The sequence below is a fragment of the Mauremys mutica genome, chromosome 7 (assembly GCF_020497125.1).
Source record: "Mauremys mutica isolate MM-2020 ecotype Southern chromosome 7, ASM2049712v1, whole genome shotgun sequence".
NCBI classification, from domain to species: domain Eukaryota; kingdom Metazoa; phylum Chordata; order Testudines; family Geoemydidae; genus Mauremys; species Mauremys mutica.
In genome coordinates this window covers 76,000,295-76,022,991 of record NC_059078.1, presented here as the reverse complement: position 1 = coordinate 76,022,991, position 22,697 = coordinate 76,000,295, and the positions used below count along the sequence as shown (strand labels likewise).

Sequence of the window (22,697 nt, the reverse complement as noted above, 5' to 3'; positions counted from 1 at the left end):
TTTCTCACTGTGCTGTGGGGAGCAGGTCCTGGGTACTAAGGGTCTGAAGAAGCTCTCAAGGACTAATTTTTTAAAAATAATTTTTATCAATGACTTGGGAGAAAACATACAGTCACTGGGTGACAAAATACTGGCAGAATGGTAATTACTGATGAGGAGAGGGCAGTGATACAGAGCAATCTGGCTCATTCGGCAAGCTGGGCCCATTCAAAGAAAACAAGTTTGACCAGAGCCAAATGCAAGGTCCTATACCTAGCAACAAGGCACGCCGGCCACACCTACAGAATGGAGAAGTGTATCCAGGAAAGCAGTGACTCTGAAAAGGATTTAGGGGCCATAGTGGAGAAGCCACTCAACATGAGCTCCCAGTGTGATGCTGTGGTGAACAGGGCTAAAGCCATCATTTCAGGTCTGAGCAGAGCCATGAGTAGGATAGGCAGGTGACACAGCATCAGTGAGACTGATATTGGAATACTGCATCCAGTTTTGGTGTCCTCATTTGAAAAAGATGTTGAGAAATTGAAGTTGGGGCAACAAAGAGCTGAGGTTCTGAGGGCTGGAGAAAAATGCCTTCTAGTGAGTTATTGAAAGAGCTCAACCTGTTTAGCTTATCAGAAGTCGAGTGAAAGGTGACTTCATTGAAATGTTGAAGTGCCTTAATGGAGAGAAAATATTGGGTATTAAAGAGCTCTTTAATCTAGCAGAGAAAGGCATAACAAGACCCAATGGCTGGAAGGTGAAAAGAGACAAATTCATATGACAAATAAGGCACAAATATTCAAAAGAGAAGATGATTCACCACAGAAACAAGCTACCAAGGGAAGTGGTGGAGTCTCCATCTCTTGAAGTTGTTTAATGAAGACTAGCTGCCTTTCTGGAATGTGTTTGCCCAAAAAGTAGCTACTGTGGTATACTGGAGGCCTGTGATATGCAGGGGGTCAGATTAGATGCTCTAATGGTCTCTTCTGGCCATAAAATCTACCAATTTCTGAAAAACTGAGTGTAGCATTGGGAGCAGCCTCTGATGTTTTACTGTCTAGCTCGCTTGCTTCCTAGAAGGAACACTGATTGAGTGGGGTCATCCACAGGGAGTAGCTCAAACCTCCAAAGTGTCTGGCACTGCAGGGGAAGGGTGGGTGTGGCAGTGACATCACAAAGGCCTTTTGCAGGACCTCAGCCTATTGGTCAAAGGTGGTGGGGAGGTGGTGACCTCACAGAAAGATGCTGACATCAGCCAGGCAGGACAGGGGCGCAGGGCCAGGGAAACCTTGGAGACCCCTGTGGCTTTACTTCAGCAAGTCTCCTTCTCAACGTGTCTCTTTGAGGACTGAGAGAGTATTGGGGTTCACGTACTTGAGCATGAGGAGAAACCTCTTTCGAGTTTTCTCCTTTCTTTTTACTGATTTTACTCGAAAACAGATATCCTTGTTTAGAAGGTAAGAGCCTCTGAGAGGTCTGGAACCTCTTCAGTCTGATCCATCCGGTGCCAGCTGCATTCTAGGCATGGAAAACACTAGCTTAAGGTGGCAGAATTTTATTCCCCACCTAGGATTTTGTTCCTTAGAATTACTGGGGACATTAGGGTTTGTCCTTTTTGTTTTACCGTTTTCTCCATCCCTCCCTCCTTTCTCTTCCTCTCTTACTTATTTTGTCCTTTCCCCTGTTCCCCTCCCACCACCAGGAGGTAGGGGTGTGCATGTGTGCGTGCGTGTGTGTGTGTCAGTCAGTCAGTCAGAGGGAGTCAGTCAAAAATGTGGGGCTGAAATAGTGCTTGGACACTGATCCCCACTGGTGAGAACCCTCAGTCTCTACCCTGATTGGCTGAGCAGGGGGTTACTGACAGAGAGGAAACTCAGGTCATTGTCGTTCTTTTTTAAGACCAAGTAAATAAGTCATAACCAGTCATATGTTTGATGAATTTTGCTGCTTCTCTGCATTAATTGTCTCTGAGCAGTTCATGATTCACGCTAACATTCCAGTTCTCCTAAAACACTTGCTGAATAATTACTATGAACTGTTGTTGGTTTGGCGTTCATTTGAGAGCACTTTATTAAGGTCATTCAATGTATGAAATTCAAGATCCAATGGTTAGTTTGAAAGTCAGGGCTCTTGGGTCATATTCCCAACTCTGCCACTAACTTGCTGTGTGACCTAAGACAAGTCAATTCTCCTTTCTCAGCCTTAGCTTCTCCCTCTTTCAAGTAGGGATAACCATCTGCTCCTACCTACCTCACAGTGGGGGAGCAGTGCATAATATGAGGTGTCCTATCATGTTTACTCAGATCAGATTATGACATAATAGAATAGCTGAAATATTCTATTTTATTTGTATTTTATTTTTAAATTGTTAAGAGCAGCAACTACTTAACTCAGACTGAAGCATCTTATCTAATTTTTGAGATCTAAGTGTCTCCTCTTTGTATGCGACGAGACAATTTAACACACTGTGACAAACAGGAGATGCTTATGTTTTCCAACAAAATATTTTTGCAAAGAATTTTCATCCCACTTGTTATGATTTCAAGAAACAAACTGATTTATTCTGAATGGGATTTTCTGACAGAAACAGTTTCAATGAAATTTCTCCACCATCTCAATTCCTGGGCTTTATCCCTGCCTCTGGGGAATTTATTGTCTGTTAGAACAGGAGTCAGGACTGGCGGCTTCTCTTTCCACCTCTGCCCCCGCCTTGCTGTGTAGGCCCTTGGGTAGGTCACTTCCCTTCTCTGTACCTCAGGCTCCCCATCTGTCCAATGGGAACAGGGACAATTCGTGAACTCTGGGCAGTTGTGATCCTGGGTGAGATAAGGGGCGTTAAAGCCCTTTGTGAAGGAGAAAGGGGAGTTTCACGGCATTGAGCACCAAGGAATTCTAAACTGTCTTGTCTGCGGAAACAAGAAATGGTCGGGACCAAGTTTTAACCATTGTCTTTTTTAAAGCCCATTCAGGGGTGAGTGTCCCACTCTTTTAGGTACCTGGAGTTCTTTGCCAGGAGGAGAGAATAGGTTCCTGCCTCCATTTTGGTGGCCTTAACAAACCAGGTGCTGTGCCCCAGTTCTCGTCTGAGACCCCTGAAAAAGAACATCTTCCCATCCATTAACAAGACAGTACCTATGTTTAAAAGGGGAACAAAGAGAGCCCTGGAACTTAGAGACTAGCTAGCCACACTGCCATACCTGGAAAGAAACTGGAACACATTATTAAACAATCAGTTTGTCAGAACCTACAGGAAAATTTGGTTTTTAAGACTAGTGAGCATGGATTTGTCAAGAACAAATCATTCTAAACCAATCCTATTTCCTTCTTTGAGAGGGTTATGGGCCTAGTGGAGGTGGGTATACAGAAGATGTGATCTATCTTGGTGTTAATAAGGCTTTTGAGACAGTCCCACAGGACATTCTCACAAGCAAACTAGGGAAATGTGGTTTAGATGCAATTAGTATAACGTGGGTGCACAGCTGGTTGAAACCCCATACTCCAAGAATCTTTCTCCATGTTTGGCTGTCCAACTGAGAGGGTGAACCTAGTGGATCCAGCAGGGATCAGTCCAGGGTCTGGTACTATTCAATATTTTCATTAATGATTTGGAAAATAGAGTGGAGAGTATGCTTCTAAAATTTGCAGATGACACCAAGCACTTTGGTGCACAGGACTGGAATTCAAAATGCCCTTAACAAATTGGAGAATTGGTCTTCTTGAGCCAAACTCCATGGGTGGGCCCCTCTCTACAGACGGGGCTGTAGTGGAACCCCGGAGCCAAACACTCCTCCTCCTGGGCAGTGCACTCTGACCTTTAATGGTCAGATGCTGCTTAGCACTGTCAGAGCAGCTTTCGCTGGGGGATTTCTCCCAGCACTTTCCAATAGTGGGAAAGTAGTAAATCCCCATTTGACTGCTGGGGGCAGAGCCATAGAGGAGGAGCAACTTGCCCAAAGTCCCAGAGCTCAATAGGAAAACCAGCAATGGAACCCAGGAGTCCTGACTCCCAATCCCCTAGTCCAGTCACTACAGCAGAGCAGACTCCCTCTCAAAGGCAGGGGGACTGGACATGAGTGCCTGGTTGTAATTGCCAGCTGTGGGAGGGAGTGTGCAGCAGTGGTTAGTGAAGGGGGTTGGAAATAAGGACTGCTGGGTCCCATTCATGGCTCTGACACTTGGTGTGACCCTAAGCCAGTAGCTTCCCCTCCCCATGCCTGTTTCTCATCAGTAGGGTTGGGGTCGCAGTCCCTACAGCCCAGGGGGGTTGGGAGGCTCCAGGAAGCTGTGTAAAGTGCCAGGATGTCAGGAGCTGGTAGGTGCTGCCACCCCTGCACTAGAGCAGTGTTCTGCACCCCCTGTTGCTGGCTGAGTTTCTCTGTCTCTTGGCAATAAGACAGACTCTTGTTTTCACAGCCAGTCGATTGCCCATTGTCATCACCCTGCCTGCTGGCTGGGCAGGATAACTCCTCAGGTCACCACCCTCTCCATCCTGCCTTGGGCTTGGAGAGTGAGAAGGAGGGGAGGGACCGCTGGTGTCCCTGAACATCTGCCACCCATCACTCCATCACCTAGAGCAAGTGAGTGGCATTAGGGTTCCTCTGTGGTGGCCCCTGTCCATCTGGGGAGAGGCAGAAAGAGGGGGAGAGAATCTCTCCCAAAGGAGATTGGATTTGTAAACCGCTCCTAGGAGCCCCTTGCTCTCAGACTGGGGAGGGGCTTCTCCAGAGCCATCTCCAGTGTGTTTGAAAAGGTCCCAGCAATGGGGCTCCCAGCCCTTCACTTGTGGGAGACTACTCCCTGAGGATGTTCAGGAAGAAGAGTCTGTAGGTGGCCCCAGAGCCTGAGGGAAGCAGCTGCCATCTTCCCCAGGATCAAAGCGGTCCCTCCACCCCACAGGTGGGGAAGGAGCTCCCGGCCGGGCCAGGAGGTGGAAGTGCCCAGCCTTCTGGCAGAGGAAACCCACTCCCGGCGCAGGCGCCGAGATGGGAGAGGCACCAGCCAGGCTGAAATGGAGCTGGGCCAGGATGCGGCTGGGCAGGCAGGACCCAGCCCAGGAGTGGAACTGGGCAGGGTGGGTCTGGGTTTTGTTGTGTGGAAAGCACTGGCTGCAGGAGCCCAGCCCTGATTCCCAGCTGTAGGCATCACCCTGCCCGGTCACTGAGGACTTTCCAGCCTCCCCAGGGCAGGAGGTGGAGGATCCCTGTCCCAGCACCAGCAGCTTGGCCCGCTCCCCATGGGACAGCAGCAGTGCCTGGGACTCGGGCAGCAGCGAAGCTGATGGGCGCTGCTGCTTTGTTCCAGGTGAGGAGCCAGGCTGGGCTCAGGGAGGGATGAGGAGGGGGCTGTGAACACACTAGGCCCAGGCACTTGACCAGTGCTATGGGGGCAGGTTCCCCAGCCCAGGTGTCTGGCCTGAGCCCACTGAGCAGTGAACCCCACTGACACTAGATGCTGCCACTTTAGTCCTTGATGCTCCAGTTGGGCGGAGGGGCAAGCACCTCCCAGGGAGTGTGTGGGGGTGGTCTTTTGCTATGGGCTCCTGAAGGAGCTGGGGGCTGAAGGCATCACTGAGAGGGAGAAGTGTGGGGCCTGATCTGCCCTGGGTCCTGGACATGGGAAGGGGGCACATTGCCCCACCATGTCCCTGATCTTCCCCCGAATGGCAGCAGACGTCACCCTGTCCCTTTCTCTCCCTGGTGCAGGGACCCCCAGGGACTCAGAGGACGAGGAAGAATGGGTGGATGTGGCCACAGAGGAGGCTGCTCTCAAGAACATCCGAGAGCAGCTCCAGGGCCGAGAAAAGGTACAAACATTCCCCAGCTGTGCTGGAACCAAGATTGTCCTGCCCCTTCTCAACACCCTGACCCCCTGTAGAAGGTCTTGTCTCTGATGATCCACCAGCCCTAATGGGGACCTTTCTCTTCCATGATCTGGGACACCAAAGATGGGGATGTTTGTCACACACCAACTGGAGTCTCCTCCCCCCTGGCACTGTCCCAGTTCTTGACCCTGCTTGTGTAGGAGTCATGGGTGATTTGGACAATGGGTGGGTCGCCACTATCCCTCATTCAGGCCTGAGTCCTGCAGCTGGTGGGGTGGGGCAGGGAGGTCCCTGGCTAATTGGCTCTCTCTCCACTAACTCCACTCCTGGTGGGTGCAGGATGAGGCCCAGCAGCTCATGTTCCTGCATGCCATCCTGCATGTCTTGCTGCACAGCAGAGATGGCAGGACACATTGGAGCTGCACTGCTGCAAAGTGGCTTTGGTGGAGAGGATTGTGGTGATCGAGACATGGCACCCAGCAGCTGGAGGGTGGACAGAGACATGGGAGGGGCAGGGGTCTCCTTGGGTCATTGGATGGCTGGTGCTGGATGGGCAGCTGAGGGCAGGGATTGCTGGGGCTGAAGATTGGGGAGAAGAGACAGGAGAAATTCTGAGATTGGTCACTAGTGGGCAGAAATTGGAGGAGTGGGAGGCAGGTGGGGGGATCCTGCTGGCTGTGTGGGGCACTGGCTGTGTAATCTCCTCACTGGGAAGTGTCAGTGAGGCCCAAATCTCACACACTCCTTTGGGTCTCACAGGAGCTCATTGAGGAACTGCCTGATAACTCTCCATCCGGTGCTGTCCTCGCTAACTCCTTGATTGCTGTGGGCAACCTCGGGTACCAAGACCCTCCCACCTGGTTCTCCTAACCCCGGTGCTGCTCAGGCCCCGTGCTGGGAGTCACTGCCCCTCCCACTCCCAGGTCACCTCCCAAGTGTGGCTCCTCTGACAGAGGTGGTGGGAAGATTCACTCTCTCCTGGTTGGGCTGTTCTTTTCACTCCAGTAACATTGCAGTGGCTTTGGGGAGAGACTCACTCCCAGGATCAGATACAGGAGGGGCAGCAGGGTCCAGGGAATGGGCACTATTCCTACCCTGCCACTGTCTGTCCCTGGCTCTGTGCCTCAGTTTCCATTCTCGCCAGCCTGTGCCTATTTCCCTGCAGTTTCACGTCCATGTTGGTGACAGTCCCACCCCCACGCTGCACAGTCTAATTCTGGCTCCTCTCTCTTGCCAGCACCATGACACCTGCCCTGGAGCCAGAGCGGGAGACCCACCTCCTTTGAGCTGCCCTGCATGCCAGCTTCACCTTGGGCATGGAGAAGGACACCACACAAGTCCAGGTTGATCATGTTAAAATCATGGATTGAAGAGCCAGCTGTCATCCTGCCATGAAGCCTTGCTAATTACCTGCAGTGGGATGTGAATGAGAGAAGCTAGGAGGTGTGTTTGGGGGTCTCACCAGTGCTTCCCAGAGACCCCTCTTCCCATCTTGTGGCAGATGTAGCCCCAGTTTCCCTAACTCTGACCCATGGCTCTCCCTTGCTTTGCAGGATCTGCATAGGGTCTTGCCAGACCTCCCGCTCCTTTTTTGTCTGAGGCTTGAATGCCTTACAAATGCGGCACTTATCCAATTGGGATTCCCCCAGGCACTTCAGACAGGAGTCGCGGGGGGTCTCCCGTAGGCATCGGCTTGAGGCAGGTCGAGCAGGGTTTGAAACTCGGAGACCTAGGCATGGGCCCGGTACCGGGAAGGAGGGAAGGGGAGGAGCCCTTTACCTCCAATTACTATATACACTAACTACAAAAACTACTACACTAACAACGAGAAACTACTAACAACTACACTATAACAACTATCTACAGGTATAAACGAGCAAAGAGCTAGGGAAGTGGAGATCAGCTATGCCACGCTCCACAGCTCCAATGACCATCACGGGCGATAAGAAGGAACTGAGGAAGTGCTGAGTTGGCAGGGGCATATATCCGGCGCCATAAGGGCACCACTCCAGGGGGCACCTCAGCCGACCACCGAGTGTTGCTACGGTAAAAAACTTCCGACGACTGTGCTCGCGGCGCGCGCACACCTAATTGGAATCGATATGAGCAAGCTCTTGAAGAACTATAGGCATTTCAACATACCCAATAGTTATTTTCTGGTCTGGAAAGTAAGTCCCTTGCTGCAGCTTTTCAGCCAGACCAGAGTTCCTGAAGATGCGAGCGTCATGTATCTTTCCTGGCCATCCCACGTTGATGTTGGTGAAACGTCCCTGGTAATCCACCAGTGCGTGCAGCACCATTGAAAAGTACCCCTTGTGGTTTATATACTGGCTGCCTTGGAGGTCCGGTCCCAAGATAGGGTAATGCGTTCCATCTCTTGCCCCACCACAGTTAGGGAATCCCATTGCAGCAAAGCCACCCACTATGACCTGCACATTTCCCAGAGTCACTACCCTCGGTAGCAGCAGCTCAGTGATTGCGTTGGCTACTTGGATCATGGCAGCCCCCACAGTAGATTTGCCCATTCCAAATTGATTCCTGACTGACCGGTAGCTGTCTGGTGTTGCAAGCTTCCAGAGGGCTATTGCCACTCGCTTCTCAACTGTGAGGGCTGCTTTTATCTTGGCATTCTTGTGCTTCAGGGCAGGGGAAAGCAAATCACAAAGTTCTATGAAAGTGCCCTTACGCATGCAAAAGTTTCGCAGCCACTGGGAATCATCCCAGACCTGCAACACTATGCAGTCCCACCAGTCTGTGCTTGTTTCCCGGGCCCAGAATCGGCGTTCCACGGCATGAACCTGCCTCATTACCACCATGATGTCCAAATTGCCAGGGCCCATGCTTTGAGAGAAGTCTGTGTCCATGTCCTCATCACTCTCGTCCAGGGCTGGTGCAACTATTTAGGCAAACTAGGTGGCGCCTAAAAGCCCGCTCAGGTGAGGAGGTGGAGTCGAGGTGAGCTGGGGCGGAGGGGGGGGGCGCGGGAAGGGCCGCCTGCAGTAACAGGGTGGGGCGCACAGGGGAACCGCTCCCTGCCCCAGATCATCTCCACTCTGCCTCCTCTGCTGAGCACACAGCCCCTGCTCTAAGTCTCCTCCAATCAGCTCCACAAGCCTGGGAGGGGAGGAGAATTAGAGCAGCGCCGGCATGCTCAGCAGAGAACGGGGGCGGGCTCCCCGGGTGGCATTAGCTTCCGCAGGGGGTGCTCCCTGGGCTGTGTTAGCTGCTGTGGAGGGGGGCGAGGTTAACTTCCGCGGGGGGGGGGGGGGCTCTCTGGGTGGGGTTAGCTGCCGCGGAGGGAGGCAGTGTTAGCTTCCGCGGGGGGGGGGGGGCTCCCCGGCCTGGGTTAGCTGCCATGGAAGGGGGGCTTTCAAGGGGGGGTAGCTGCTGTGAGGGGGGGCTCCTTGGGTGGGGGTGGGGGTTAGCTGCCGTGCGGGGTGGGGGGGAGCCTCTTCAGGTGGGAGGGGCGGATGGGCGTGGTTAGCTGCCACGGGGGGCGGGGGTTAGCTGGGGGAAGTGGCACAAGGTGGAAGTTTCGCCTAGGGTGCAAAACTTCCTTGCACCGGCCCTGCTCTCGTCACTGCGCTGCCATCGCCTCCTCGCCTGCTTTTGCAGGTTCTGGTTCTGCATATACTGCAGGATAATGCGCGTGGTCGGAAGACCAGTTTTTTCGACCTATTGCACCGTCTGCGGCCAGATCAGGAAAGCAGAGTGGCAGTGGACACAGTGATTGGAATGCCAGTTTTTCCAACCTATTGCACTGTCTGCGGCCAGAGCAGGAGAGCAGAGGTGCAGCGGAAGCGGTCGTTCGATGACGATGGCTAGCAGTCCTGCTGCACCGTCTGCTGAAAGCAGTATGGTGCTCACATGGAAAAAAAGCACAAAACGATTGTCTGCCGTTGCTTTCATGGAGGGAGGCGCGACTGACAACATGTACCCAAAACCACCCGCAACAATGTTTTTGCCCCATCAGGCATTCAGAGCTCAACCCAGAATTCCAATGGGCGGTGGAGACGGTGGGAACTGTGGGATAGCTACCCACAGTGCAACGCTCTGAAAGTCGATGCTGGCCTCGGTACTATGGATGCACTGTGCTGACTTAACGCACTTAGTGGGGACACACACAATCGACTGTATAAAATCACTTCCTAAAAAATCGACTTCTATAAATTCGACCTAATTTCGTAGTGTAGACATACCCTTAAATAGCCTGGGACCTACCCATGAGAGACCATACTGCCACAGCTCAAGTCACCTAAGGCACCTGAGCTGAAGCCCCATTCCTATGAGAAAGAGGGAGCAACTTGCAGGGTTTCTCCATTAGGGCTCCAACCCTTTAAAACTTATTTCCCGCCCAGGTCTATAACAACGTGAGTTTGTTAGCCTCTGGGGTCAACCGCATGGCCCCACTTTTCTCCCTTGCCCAGGAGATGAGAGCTGGGCAGTGGTAGTGTGAGACTCTACTGGGGATTGCACAAGGAGGCTGATTACTTGTTGTTATGTCTGTGTTGTTGCTGGATTATTTGATTTGATCATGGTACCTGATGGTTCTGTTTTTTTATTATTATTTATTTTTTAAAAGATTATCAAGGGACCCAGAGCATTCAATGTGTACTCGTTTATTGTAGTATGTAAAAATCCAAATAACTAAATCATTGAGAAAAAGAAAACCAGCCAGGAACTAGAAAACCTTCCTGGGGAGAAAATAATTAAAATGCTAATAGCCTTGACTGGGAGAAAGGATGGCTGCTGTTTGAAATGAAAATGAGTGGTGCCAAGAGTTCACAAGTTCAAAACAGTTCTTTGAAATGACCAAATAGGCTGAAGGAAACTGAAAAGGAGATGGATCTTCATTATGGGCCTAATTCTGAAACCCTTAATCATCTTGAGTACTAACCTTACTCTGCCATTGAACGCACTCATCGAAGTGGGACTACTCTTAGAGTAAGGTGCTAATCAAGGTATCGAAATCTAGACCAAAGCGTTTTGTGAACTGCAAAGTACTCTCTGGTGATAAAGATGATCCCACATTCCACACTGCTAAATGGACCACTAATACCTGACTCTTCCAAGAAAATAGTAATTTATATGGATAAATGTTCTCTGCACACAGGATTAGTGGTGGAACAAAAACTTTAAAGGCTAACAGAAAGCCATAAAACACAGGAGACTAAGGCCAGGTCTACACTAGAAACTTTTGCCCATATAGTAATGTCAACTGGAGGTGTGGATTTTTTCTATGACATTTCTATATCAGCAAAAGCCCTAGTCTAGATGCAGTTATATCAGAAAAAATACTTTTAACAGTATAGCTTTTTTCATTCAGAGAACGGATATAATCTATACCACCAAAACACCCTTTTGCCAATATAAATTGAGTCTACACTAGGACTGTATAGCTAGTTATACTGGCGAACATCTTCCAGTGTAGACAAAGCCTTAAATAAACCATGAAGAGGAGGTTACTTAACTTATAGTAACTGGAGGTTCTTTGAGATGTGTGGTCCCTATCTGTACTCTGCTTGCAAGAATTCTCCAATTCTGGACACACAGTGTCCATTGGTCCATGCATGTGTCCTTGCCTTCCTCATGCTTCCAATTGATGGCATAAAGGGTGGAGCAGATTCACCCACTTTCCAGTTCCTTTTTTACCACAATCTAGTAAAGATCCAAAGCAGAGGGGAAGGAGGGTGGGTAGTAACATCCAGTTAAAATAAGGTAAATAGCCTCCTTTTTTTTCTTCAGGTGCTGACTCCTATATGCATTCCTATGTGCATTCCATTGTGGATGACTGACAAGCAGTACTCAAGTGGGTGCGAGGATGCAGATGGCAGAGCCATCTGGAGAATCACTGTCCTAAAGGAAGAGTCAGTGGAGTTCTGCAACAGAGCATAATGTCTCACAAACATAAGTTTTCTCTCTTGCAAGTAGAAGGCATGAGTGTGACATACACTGAGGGAGTGAAGTGTCTCTTCTTCAGAAGCATGTGGTTTCAGAAAAAATACAGGTAAGTGAAATTCTGAAACTACTTTGGCGGGGGGGAGTATTTTGGATGTAATTGTAAAGAGACTTTGTTTTTTTATGGAATATAGCATATGGCAGTTCTGCCTTTAGAGCTCCCAACTCAGGCACACATCTGGCTGAGGTGATGGCCACAAGGATTGCAACTTTCATTTATATGTGAGACATGGAACATGTAGCTAATGGTTCAAAGGGCGGATTAGTGAGTGCTAAAAATACAAGGTTTAAGTCCCAATGAGGAGTTGGTTTCCTTACAGGTGGGAAAGTTCTGATAAAGCCCGTTGAGAATCTGCTAGTCAACGGGTGACTGAAAACTGAATAACCATCTGATGGTGAATGTCACACACTGATTGCTGTCAGGTGGACTTGCGTAGAACTCAGAAAGCCCAGCTGTTTTGAGAGAAAGAAGATATTTCCTCATATTTTGGAAAAACGCTTCCACTTGGCTGAATAGCATTTCCTAGTAGAATGTTTTCTGCTATTATTAAGGATGGTTTTTGTATGGCTTCAGAGCAGGAATGTTCTAATGTTGATGCCCATCCAAAAACCAAGTCATGAGGTGAAACGCTCCAAGGATGGGATGCTTGATCTTGCCCTTCTACTGGCTCAAGAACTCAGGAATGCACTAGATGTTGATCGGAGGTTCAGATGGCAGTCATAAGAGATTTGGGCACCAAAACTGTATGGGCCAATTGGCAGTGATGAGGATGACATGTGCCCTGTCCCAGTGAATTTTCCATAGGACCTGAGGTAGGAGCAGTAAGGGAGGAAAGGCATAGCTCAGCTGCTCTGAACAGGGGAGCAAAGAATCTCCCTGAGAATGTAGTCTGAGAGCTACTCTGAAGCAGTATATGTTGCTTTTGATGTTCGTTTGGGAGAAGAACAGATCCTGGTTGCGGGTTCCCCACTGAGTGAAGATGCTGTTTACAACTTATGAAGCATATAGTCTGCTTCGGAGTGAGGAGAGACTTTTCCAGATAGTCAAGACAGGGGAAAACAGTGAAACTGTTCTGTCTGAAATGAGACCCTACTACTACAAAGGTCTTGGTAGAGACCCGGGGGACAGAAGTGAGACCGAATGGGAGTACTCTGTATTGAAAGTGGTCAGGGCCCACAATGAATTTGATAAACGGCCTGTGGTCAAGGTAAATATCCATGTGAAAGTGTCCTTCATATCAAAGAACTGTAAAGCATGTCTTTTTCTATTATTAATAGGATTATTGATACCAGAGTGACCATACAAAATCTCATCTTAAACATACAAGAGTTAAGATTTCAGAGATTGAAGATAGGTCTCCAACCTCCCATCATTTTGGGAACTTGGAAGTACACAGAGTAAAAACCTTTCCCTTAGTGTTGAAAAGGTATGCGCTCTATTGCTCCTCTCTGGAAGAGGGATTCCACTTCCTGCCTGAGAATCCCCTCATGATGGTCCCTGAAGAGGAGGTAGATATGTAAACTTGATATCATAGCCGTTATGGATGATATCTAATACCCACCTGTCTGTTTGTATGGCACTCCAGTTGTGGAAAAAGAATGCTACATGACCTTTGTAAGGGTATGTGGGGATTGGGTAGTGGTGTCATCATAAACAGTTTTCAGCTCTCAAACTCCCATCAAAAACATCTTTTTGCAAGGAAACAGGATTGAGATAATGCTGTAGACATGGCAGGTGCAGGGAAAAGAGATTTCTGTACTCTTTGTCTCTTACAAGGAGGGTCATAGGACTGATGGTGATAAAACTGTTCAGATGCTGGTCTAGGTTAGTAAGGTTGCCTGTGATACTTCCTTTTTGGGGCAGATGTATATACGCCCAGGGAGTGGCGGGTGGCCCTGGAGCCCTTTAAAGTATGTAAGGACTCATCCATCTTTTCATTGAAAAGATGGGTTTCATCAAAGGGTAGGTCCTCCATGGTGTTTTGGACCTCACTGGGAAACCCCGAGGAGTGCAATCATGACTCAGAGCACATCACAATGGCCATTGCCATCAACCAGGATGATGCATCAATCACTGATTGGAGAAAGGTTCTGGCCACTAGCTTACCCTCTTCAATAAGAGCCTTCAAGTGAATGTCTACACAATTTATTAATTTGGAATCATTGAGGTAGTCGTACTTAGTCAACAGTGCTTAATATTTTGGTATAGGAAACTGAAGTCTAGTAGACGTGAAAACCTTTCTTCCCATGAAGTCTACACATTTAGTCTCCTTGTCAGAAGGACTGGATTTAAGATACTGTTGTCTAGATCACTCCATGGCAGTCTGGACAACCAGAGAGTTCAGTGCAGGGTGTGTAAAGAGAAAGTCTACTCTCTTAGCTGGAACAAAACAGGGTTTCTCTGCCCTCTTAGGTATTAGGGTGTATGTGGCTGCTGTATGGCAGACTGCATTAGCAGGTTCCAGAATAGCTTCATTAACTGGAAGTGCTATTCGATTGAAGCCAGTGGTTTGTAGGATATCCAGGAGTACATGTCAAGGATCCTGGACTTCCTGTAGGGAGAAATGGAGTTCCTCTGCCACCCTTCACAATAAATCCTGAAGCTGTTTATGATCTGGAGGGGACAGAGTTGCCATGGTGACGCCTTTGTGAGTCTTGTTGGTACCAGTGGAACTGTTTAGCATTCCTCCTCTTGCATGGAGTCAGGAGGCTCTGGCTGTTCCCTTAGAGGCTGTTCCCTGGCAGATTGCATAGGTTCTGTATATCTGGCACATCAGAACGATGTTGTGGAGGTCCCCATGGCATGGGGTATCAGCAGTCCAGAGGCAAAGGTTGGTACCAGGAGGCTCTGGATCTCCTGTCTGAATTAACATTTTTGCAGAGGAGGAGACAATGAGTCCTCTGGCAATTTGGATCCTATCAAGTAAAAGAAGAAAGGGTCCAGATCAATGGCAACAGTGACGGTTCAGATGGAGGAAAGGCATAACCAACACATAGAAGAGGGGATAGGTTTCTATCAAAAGTAATCACTCGGTGGAGTCACAGTCTCCCTAATGGAAGAAGGTCCCTGATGATGAAACTAGGGCTTGGGAAGAGTAAAGACATCCTCTGGTGCACTATTAGTCTTTCACCTTCCTGGAGTGCAAGGGGTCTGATGGGGCAGGAGTAGGAAGAGGGTTCCATGTGGCCAGAGTATGAGACAGTGATGGTACCATTGGCAGTAAAAGCTCGGATTGTGCCAGAACCAATGGATCTCGACTTTTTGGCTTGTATGTTACCAGTGGAATGGATGTCGCTTATATGGGGTCTGGTACTGGTAGAACCCTGGATTTATGGACTTTAGAGTTGTGGCCCTGGGATTTAGGGCATACTAAGCCTTTAGGGGTTGAATGGTCAGATTTGCTTGATTTAGGCAGAGTTGCTTCAGATGCAGACTTCAAGGGAAGACCTGCTCTTCTGCTTGTGCGAGCATTCTCTGCCTTCCTGATGGGAGGTCTTTGGGTATGGATTCCCCTGCAGCCGGAGCCAAGGCTGTGAGCCCCCACAATTTTGGCTGGTGCCAGAGCCACTGCTGCGTGCCCCAGCCCTGTGACTTTGGTCAGAGCTGAAGCCTGGGCTGTGTGTCCTCCCCCTCCTGTGGCTGAAGCAGGGGCTGGAGCCGGATTGTGCTCCCCTCCATTGGCGGTGGGGCTGGGACTGTCTGTCCCCACCATCAGGCTTCAGCTGTCATTCCTCCCTCCCCAGCCTTTTCTCCCCTGTTATTTTTAGTAAAAGTCATGAACACATAACAGCTCCCATTAATTTTTGTTGATTGTATGCAATCTGTCAGTGACTTTTACTAAAAATAACCGTGACAAAAATCTTAACCATACTCATAGGTATGGCCAGGGAAAGAATTGCAGATATTACACCTAGCCACAACATGTGCCTCCTTGAGACAGTATAAACTGTTATGGTGGTTGTCACTGACTGAGAAAGAGCAGGAAACACAGTTTTTTGAAGCCTGGAGTTCTGGGCATAGTCCAAAACCTGTAGAGGTATGGGGGTGAGGTGTTTCCCCAAGGCAGGGAATCTATCTAACTAGAAAACTCTGCTAAAAATTATAAAACTATTAAAAACTTACTAACTATACAGAACTATTTACAAAAGGCACCAAGGCAAACTTTGAAATATTTACAGATTGAAGTAATCGAAGGAAAGCTCTGTACACTGGAAGTTCTAACCCAGGCCACGTGGCAGTAAGAAGGAACTGGAGAAGCAGTCAGTTCGTTCCACCCTTTATACCTTCGTTGGAAGCACAAGAAAGGCAAGAGTGCACATGTGGACCAATGGCTGCTGCTTGTAAGAATTCTCCGATTCTAGGAGTATGGAGCATACACTCACATCCACAATGGAATACACATAGGGACCAGCACTCAAAGAACCACAGGCATCTGGAGGATATTTGGGAGACACAAACTCTACCTTTGAAATCCAGCTAGACACACAACCATATTGTTAGGTTCACTTTAGAGCCTATGTCCATTAGAACTCTCATCTTTTAAGGATATTCCAAGGGATTTATAACAGCCAAATATGGGGCTAAGGTAACCAAGTGCTTCAAACTGTAACATCACTTATAAGGACATTTTCTTTGTGTTTTTAGCCTCCTTCCAACAGGTAGAAGTTAACCACAGCACCTACAGCATGAAAGAAAAAAATAAACTAAGGGGAAAAAAGAGACCCATTGGAATAAAAACCTAGCCTTCCAAAAATCCATTCTAAAGCTTACTTCAGTAATTTTCAATGTCCTTCCATTGCACTTTTATGTTTTGCTGAGAAAGTTCAAATATTTTGTTTAGAAATTTTTATTAAAAAAAAAACAAAGGTGATGAAAGAATTAATTCCTCTGTTGTAAAAACCCTAGATGGACACACCCTCCCTTTGGGAAAAGTAAATAATTCACAATTTTACTGCACACTGTCAGCTCTCATTCATTAGACTCAAACTCTAAGCCTTCCAGCAGCTCCACCCATTGAAACAATTTGCCCAGTGGGCATCTGGAGGAGCCTTGGCACATGTATAAAATCAGCACAAGTTAGAACAACCCTGCCATAGTGTATAGCAAATTGCTTCGCTTTTTTAAACTGAAGCAGAAGATTTTAAAAACTTTTAAAAGCAACCATGTCTAGTAAGGGCTTCCAAGGTTTTAAACAACACGCAGAAGGGGAGGTCCAGGATGCTGGTAAGAAACATTAAATATAATTTTTATGTCTGTTGTTCTGAAAAAACCAAGGGCTAGTTTCTGCTCTCACTTACACCAGTCTAAATCTAGAGTTACTCCACTGACTTCAGTAGAATTACTTTGGATTTAAACTGGTGTAAATGAGAGCAGAATATGGGCCTAGATCTGTTTTTTGTAATTTTGTCAATCTCATAATCTCAAAAACAACATAATATTTTGGTGTTTTATTTGATAGTACAGTGAGAATCCAATCACTTTATATATGGGATTAGCCAATCAATGTCCATTATTATTTGATACTGATTTTTTTACTACTTCTAAAGGGAAAAAATACTGATTTTACTGCTTATAAGAAGCAGGGAGGAGGGATAGCTCAGTGGTTTGAACATTAGTCTGCTAAACCCAGGGTTGTGAGTTCAATCCTTGAGGGGGTCACTTAGGGATCTGGGGCAAAATCAGTACTTAGTCCTGCTAGTGAAGTCAGGGTCCCTTCCAGCTCTATGAGATAGGTATATCTCTCTATATATTATATTAACTCATACTGACAGCATGGGAGACTAGTGTCTTCCGTTCAGAGACAAAATAACTGGAACTTAGGGTTTGGTCCTGAAGCAGTGGTTTTGCCACTGACTTCAGTGAAAACAGAATCAGAACCAAGGGCTCTAGTTAGACAAGCTTCCCTGTTAAAGAGCCTTAGCCATGATTTGAAGAACACCACCTTCTGGATTAAGAACCCGACCCTGGAATGAGCTCCATGTGGACAGCCCCCCTCACCAGAATGGAATTTACTGCAGGATAGGGTTCTAAGAAGATGGCTCAGTCTTTATGCCTGTTGAATAACAACTTATTTTAAAACTTCATATTTTGCAAGCAACTAATTACTTTTTATTCTGAACTGTTACAAATACTTCATTTGTTCTTGGGTTTTTTTAAATAGTTACTGCCTATGAGCAGTGTATCCTTTTTCATACACTGTTCTCTAAACTGACCTCTGTTGAAGAAATTAGATTTAACCTGTGGTGGGTGTGTTTGCAACCTGGAGTGAATAACAATGCTTTGCAGAAATCAATTTTAGTATTTATACTGACTAAAAATATAGACTATTTATAATAAATATAATATAATACTTTGGTTTTACTCTCTACTATGAGCTTTCAGATTTCTCTGGCTTTAAGCAAAAACCTTTATACTTTTTATCATAGGGGATGTTTGATGTATTGCAATAACTATAACTATATTATGACTATTATTGTGCATCAGAAGTTTATATTTCAACTTAGCATAGAACAATTTTCTTTGTAAATTAATATATCCAGTCTATATATGGCTTATTATACCCCTTAAAATATGTTTGCTGTAGATTTATTTACCCTCTGCTGAAGCTTCTACAGTTTGTCATGAGGTTACATGACCTCCTTAGCCCAGAGCAGATCTTCAGCAGGTAGAGACAGCACTGTTGGATACAATCCAAGGCTCTAATCCTGCAAATACTTACGTGTGTAGTTTAAGCATGTGAGTAATCCTACTAACTATAAAGGAGTTATTCTTGTGCTTAAAGTTAAGCATATCTGTAAGTGTTTGCACAGCTGTGGACAAATTTTAATATACAAACAAAACCCAGATTATTTTGGTATCTACAGGTTTTATATTTCCATACTTGGGGAGTCCAGTTTCCAGAGATGCTGATTTTGAACATCTCATTTCAGATGCTGCTCCAACCACACTCAAAAATGTGTCAAATTAACATATCCCAACCTCTTTAACTGCTCAGTTGCTAGCAATCCAGTTAAACAGCATCAGTTTAAGCCATTGTTCAAATATTACTTCCAAATTCATTCTAGAATCCAGGCTGTGATGCTCACTTTCTTTCTTAATATATTTGATATTCCTTTTATGGCCTGAAAACAGGTACAGAAACAGGGTATATAAACTGAAGTTGTCCTTCAGGGTATAAACACCTTCTCTTGCATTTACTCTCATCCTTCTTTCCTTACTCCATCTATCTATGTTAAACCAAATGTGCAGATGACTGAAAATTGGATTACCTGGGGAGGGTCTCCCCAGGAAGGCGACAGGAACTCCCCTCTCTCAGCTCCTAGCTCCACATGCTGCCTCCGCCCGTAGGCACCAATGGGAGCTGCAGAACCGGGGCTTGAGGTGGAGCGGAGGCAGCACATGGAGCTAGGAGCTGGAGGTCACCATTTCCCAGGAGTCAGGTAGGGAACCTGCCCCAGCCCTGCCAACCCCCCTTCCCCCCACCCCCCCAAGCCGCCCCCTGGGCCACAACACTTCCCCCCAAAAGCACCTGCAGCGCCCCCAAGCACTCGCAGTGCCCTCCCAGGTCACCCCCCCCGAGCACCCATGGTGGGCCCCCCCCCCAGGCCATCCCTACTGAGCCCGCCCCCCCAAGTTTTAGTCAGGGATATATAGTAAAAGTCATGGACAGGTCACGGGCTGTCAATATTTGTTTACTGCCCACGACCTGTCCATGACTTTTACTAAAAATACCCAGGACTAAAACATAGCCTTAATCATGATACACTGACCAGAATTTTTCAATACAATTTAACTCCAAATCAGTGTGGATCAGACAGAGGTGCAGGGCACTTCAGCAGGAGATTTCTATTGCTGTATGTATAGATGTTCAGCTCAGAAGAGATTAGGAAGTAAATGTTAACAACCCAGATGACAAAACATCTTCAAAACAAGAAAAGGAAATACATAAATAAAAAACCAGCATCATGGAATTAGCAGTATGCAGCTAAACGCCACTGCTAATCACATCATTCTCTCTCTCTCTCTCTCTTTCTCTTCCTACATTTTGTCGTCTTATCTATCACTAACATGCCCAGAACACTGTTGTTGCTAGATAACTGCATAGCGCACTTCGCTGGCAGCATGCCAGACAGCTTATGTACCTCATACAGATACCCATCAGCAATCTGCATAGCCTCAGCCTATTCTCTATTAATAATCTTCTGATATACTCCCACCATGGTCTACAGCAGGGGTCGTTAACCTTTCAGAAGTGGTGTGCCGAGACTTCGTTTATTCATTCTAATTTAAGATTTCGCGTGCCAGCAATACATTTTAATGTTTGTAGAAGGTTTCTTTCTATAAGTCTATAATATAGAACTAAACTATTGTTGTATGTAAAGTAAATAAGGGTCTTAAAATGTTTAAGAAGCTTCATTTAAAATTAAATTAAAATGCAGAGCCGCCCAGACTGGTGGCCAGGACCCGGGCAGTGTGAGTGCCGCTGAAAATCAGCTCGTGTGCCGCCTTTGGCACTCGTGCCATAGGTTGCCTACCCCTGGTCTACAGCCTGTTAAACATGCAGCAGAGCCAATGGTCATAAGCACTTCATGGGCCGTGGTATGGAGCGTACGGGAAGAGAGAAGAGGAGAACGTAATCTTTAACAGGTTAAATGCATTGTTTTTCCTAATTACAGCAAATGCGCTGGGAAAGTCTGCACAGCAGGTAGTGAACCAAGCTACAGATGCAGGTCAGAAAGGTATGAGAAATTATATTACGTTCAATGAGGGCAAAACTGGGTATGAAGGGAAAGCTAGCAAAAGACAAAGCCCTCTTTAAAAAAAAAAAAAAAAAAAAAGAATACAATGAACCCAGGGCCAAATCCTCATGTTCTTACTCGGTTTTCACTTGGTGCTTTCTCGGGCAAAGCTCCCATTGATTTTAGTGCGCGTTTGACTTTACAAAAGGATTTACTAAAATGTGGGTAAGGATTTCAGGATTTGTATATGGATTTACTCTTGTCATAGCCATGCCAGTCCCGGGATATTAGAGAGACAAGGTGGGAGACCTGAAGAAGAGCTCTGTGTAAGCTCGAAAGCTTGTCTCTCTCACCAGCAGAAGTTGGTCCAATAGAAGATATCACCTCTTCCACCTTGTCTCTTTGTGTATTTACTGGCAGATTCACTACAATTTCTCACTGATTCTCTATTTCTGTAGCTCACAGTATATTTAGTATTGTGTTCAAAGTTCATCATTGATCACAGTGAGGGTTCTGGCAGTAGCGCAGTCAAAACTTTGTCCATCTTTCCTAGAGGCTAAGTAAGCATGTGTCTTGATTTTTCCAGCTCTAAGGGCAGGAGGCCATAATGATCCCAAGCCCAGCTCCACTACGTGGAAGCTCAAGGAGCTGCAGATCCAGCAATGATGTCAATCATTAAATGGTGCTGGCAGCCCTATGGCTGTTGTGAGGGGTCTATCTGTGTTTCCTTTCTGGTGATGAGAATTGTCAGAGAAAAAAACAAAAAAGGTCACTAAATCAGTTTCTAAGAATGATGGAAGCATTAGCAACTTTGGAGCCTAAATGTGCACTTATTTGAAAACCAGAAGCAAATGGTAATATCGTGTTCTCTCCCTCTAGAGCAGGGCCTCTCACACTGCTGGTTGTGACACCCAGGGAGTGGGGTTGTAGCAAAATTGCCAAAATATGGCAGCTGCTAGGACCCAGGCAAGAGAACTAAAGGGACACCAGGAGAAGCTCCACTCCTTCTTGCTGCTGCCATCCCCTTCCCGGCCATTCCAGCTCCACTACAGCTTCCCATTCCTCCCGCTTCCCCTCACTATACACAACATTCTCTGCTTCAGGGAAACACTGCTTAAAAATGGCGAGAAACCAGTGATTTTGTTCCTCTCTCCGTGTGCAGCTCCTTGCATAACTAAACAGTGATTTGCTGAACTTATGTAAGCTAGGGAAGGGCGGGGCCAGGAGGAAGCACCTCCCTACATTTCTTACCCCACTGACCAACACCACTCTCCCTTTCATCAGTACCCAACATCCACCCATACCTCCAGTAGCCACTAAAACACCTATCATCCCACAAAGTAGCATCCACCCACTCATCCAGACAGCACCTCCACCATTCTTAACCAGCAGCCTCCCAACATCCATCAGTTCCAGCACCAGTATATATATCCCACCACCACCACCCCAATCTGCACTAGCAGAGAGAAACTCGTCTTTAGAAAATGTAAGCAGCTGGTATCTGGTGTAGTGAACATGAATCATATGGTGTAAAGTACACAGTTTGGTGTAACAACAATAGGGATATTTGAGTCAGTTTCTCACTTCCCCATTCCATGATAAATATGAAACAACATACATTTGAATGTATTGACTTTGCTTTTATGTTAGCTGCTTCTCTATCTTTCTCAGCTATTGATCAGGCTTGCAAGACTGCCCAAGAAGGTGTAGAAAAAACAACTGGACAAGCATCAGAAGCCGTGTCTGGCCTTGGGAAAAAAATTGGACTTAAGAAATGATGATAATTTAAACAAAGAGTGTGAGATGTTGTAATATCAATGTTTGCACTGCAATTCAGTAATCATTTGTGTAGAAATATGAAAGCTGTTTGAGATTTGGATCATTTACTGTGCTTAGCTTTATGCCATATGCAGAATGCTCACTCACTAAATAGTTTTTAAAAAAAAATCTTGTACGCTCTAGTCATAATCTCCCGTTCAACATGAATCATAAAAGTTTCAGCAGTGACTAAAGTATTGTCTGTCTCATACAGTGATGTAAAGGTTGTTGATACATTAGTTCAATGTACCTAAAAATTTAAATGATGAGACTATTAATACTCCTGCCATCACATAGGTAATAAACAGCAGAAGATTCACCTATGGCATTCATGGGGTTTTTTTCCCAGCCAGAGCTAAGTTGTTGTTACATTTCAAGCCAA

At 46.7% G+C, this 22,697-nt stretch overlaps 1 protein-coding gene across 6 annotated transcripts; it reads left to right on the top strand.

Moving 5' to 3' along the window:
- The first annotated feature begins 1,298 nt into the window (after positions 1-1,298).
- Positions 1,299-22,497, top strand: ADIRF (adipogenesis regulatory factor). 6 transcript variants are annotated; one of them, XM_045022983.1, is made up of 6 exons: positions 1,299-1,436; positions 7,038-7,243; positions 11,546-11,807; positions 15,938-16,982; positions 20,435-20,497; positions 22,169-22,497. In XM_045022983.1, the coding sequence occupies exons 4-6, from the start codon at positions 16,922-16,924 to the stop codon at positions 22,273-22,275; spliced, it is 231 nt and encodes a 76-aa protein (XP_044878918.1). In that variant the 5' UTR covers positions 1,299-1,436; positions 7,038-7,243; positions 11,546-11,807; positions 15,938-16,921; the 3' UTR covers positions 22,276-22,497. The 6 variants fall into 6 exon arrangements, 4 of the variants coding, with proteins under 4 accessions (XP_044878918.1, XP_044878919.1, XP_044878920.1 ...); XM_045022984.1 differs by lacking the exon at positions 7,038-7,243; XR_006580873.1 differs by lacking the exons at positions 20,435-20,497; positions 22,169-22,497 and adding an exon at positions 5,682-5,782 and having other exon boundaries at positions 15,938-16,914.
- The last annotated feature ends 200 nt before the right edge of the window (positions 22,498-22,697 follow it).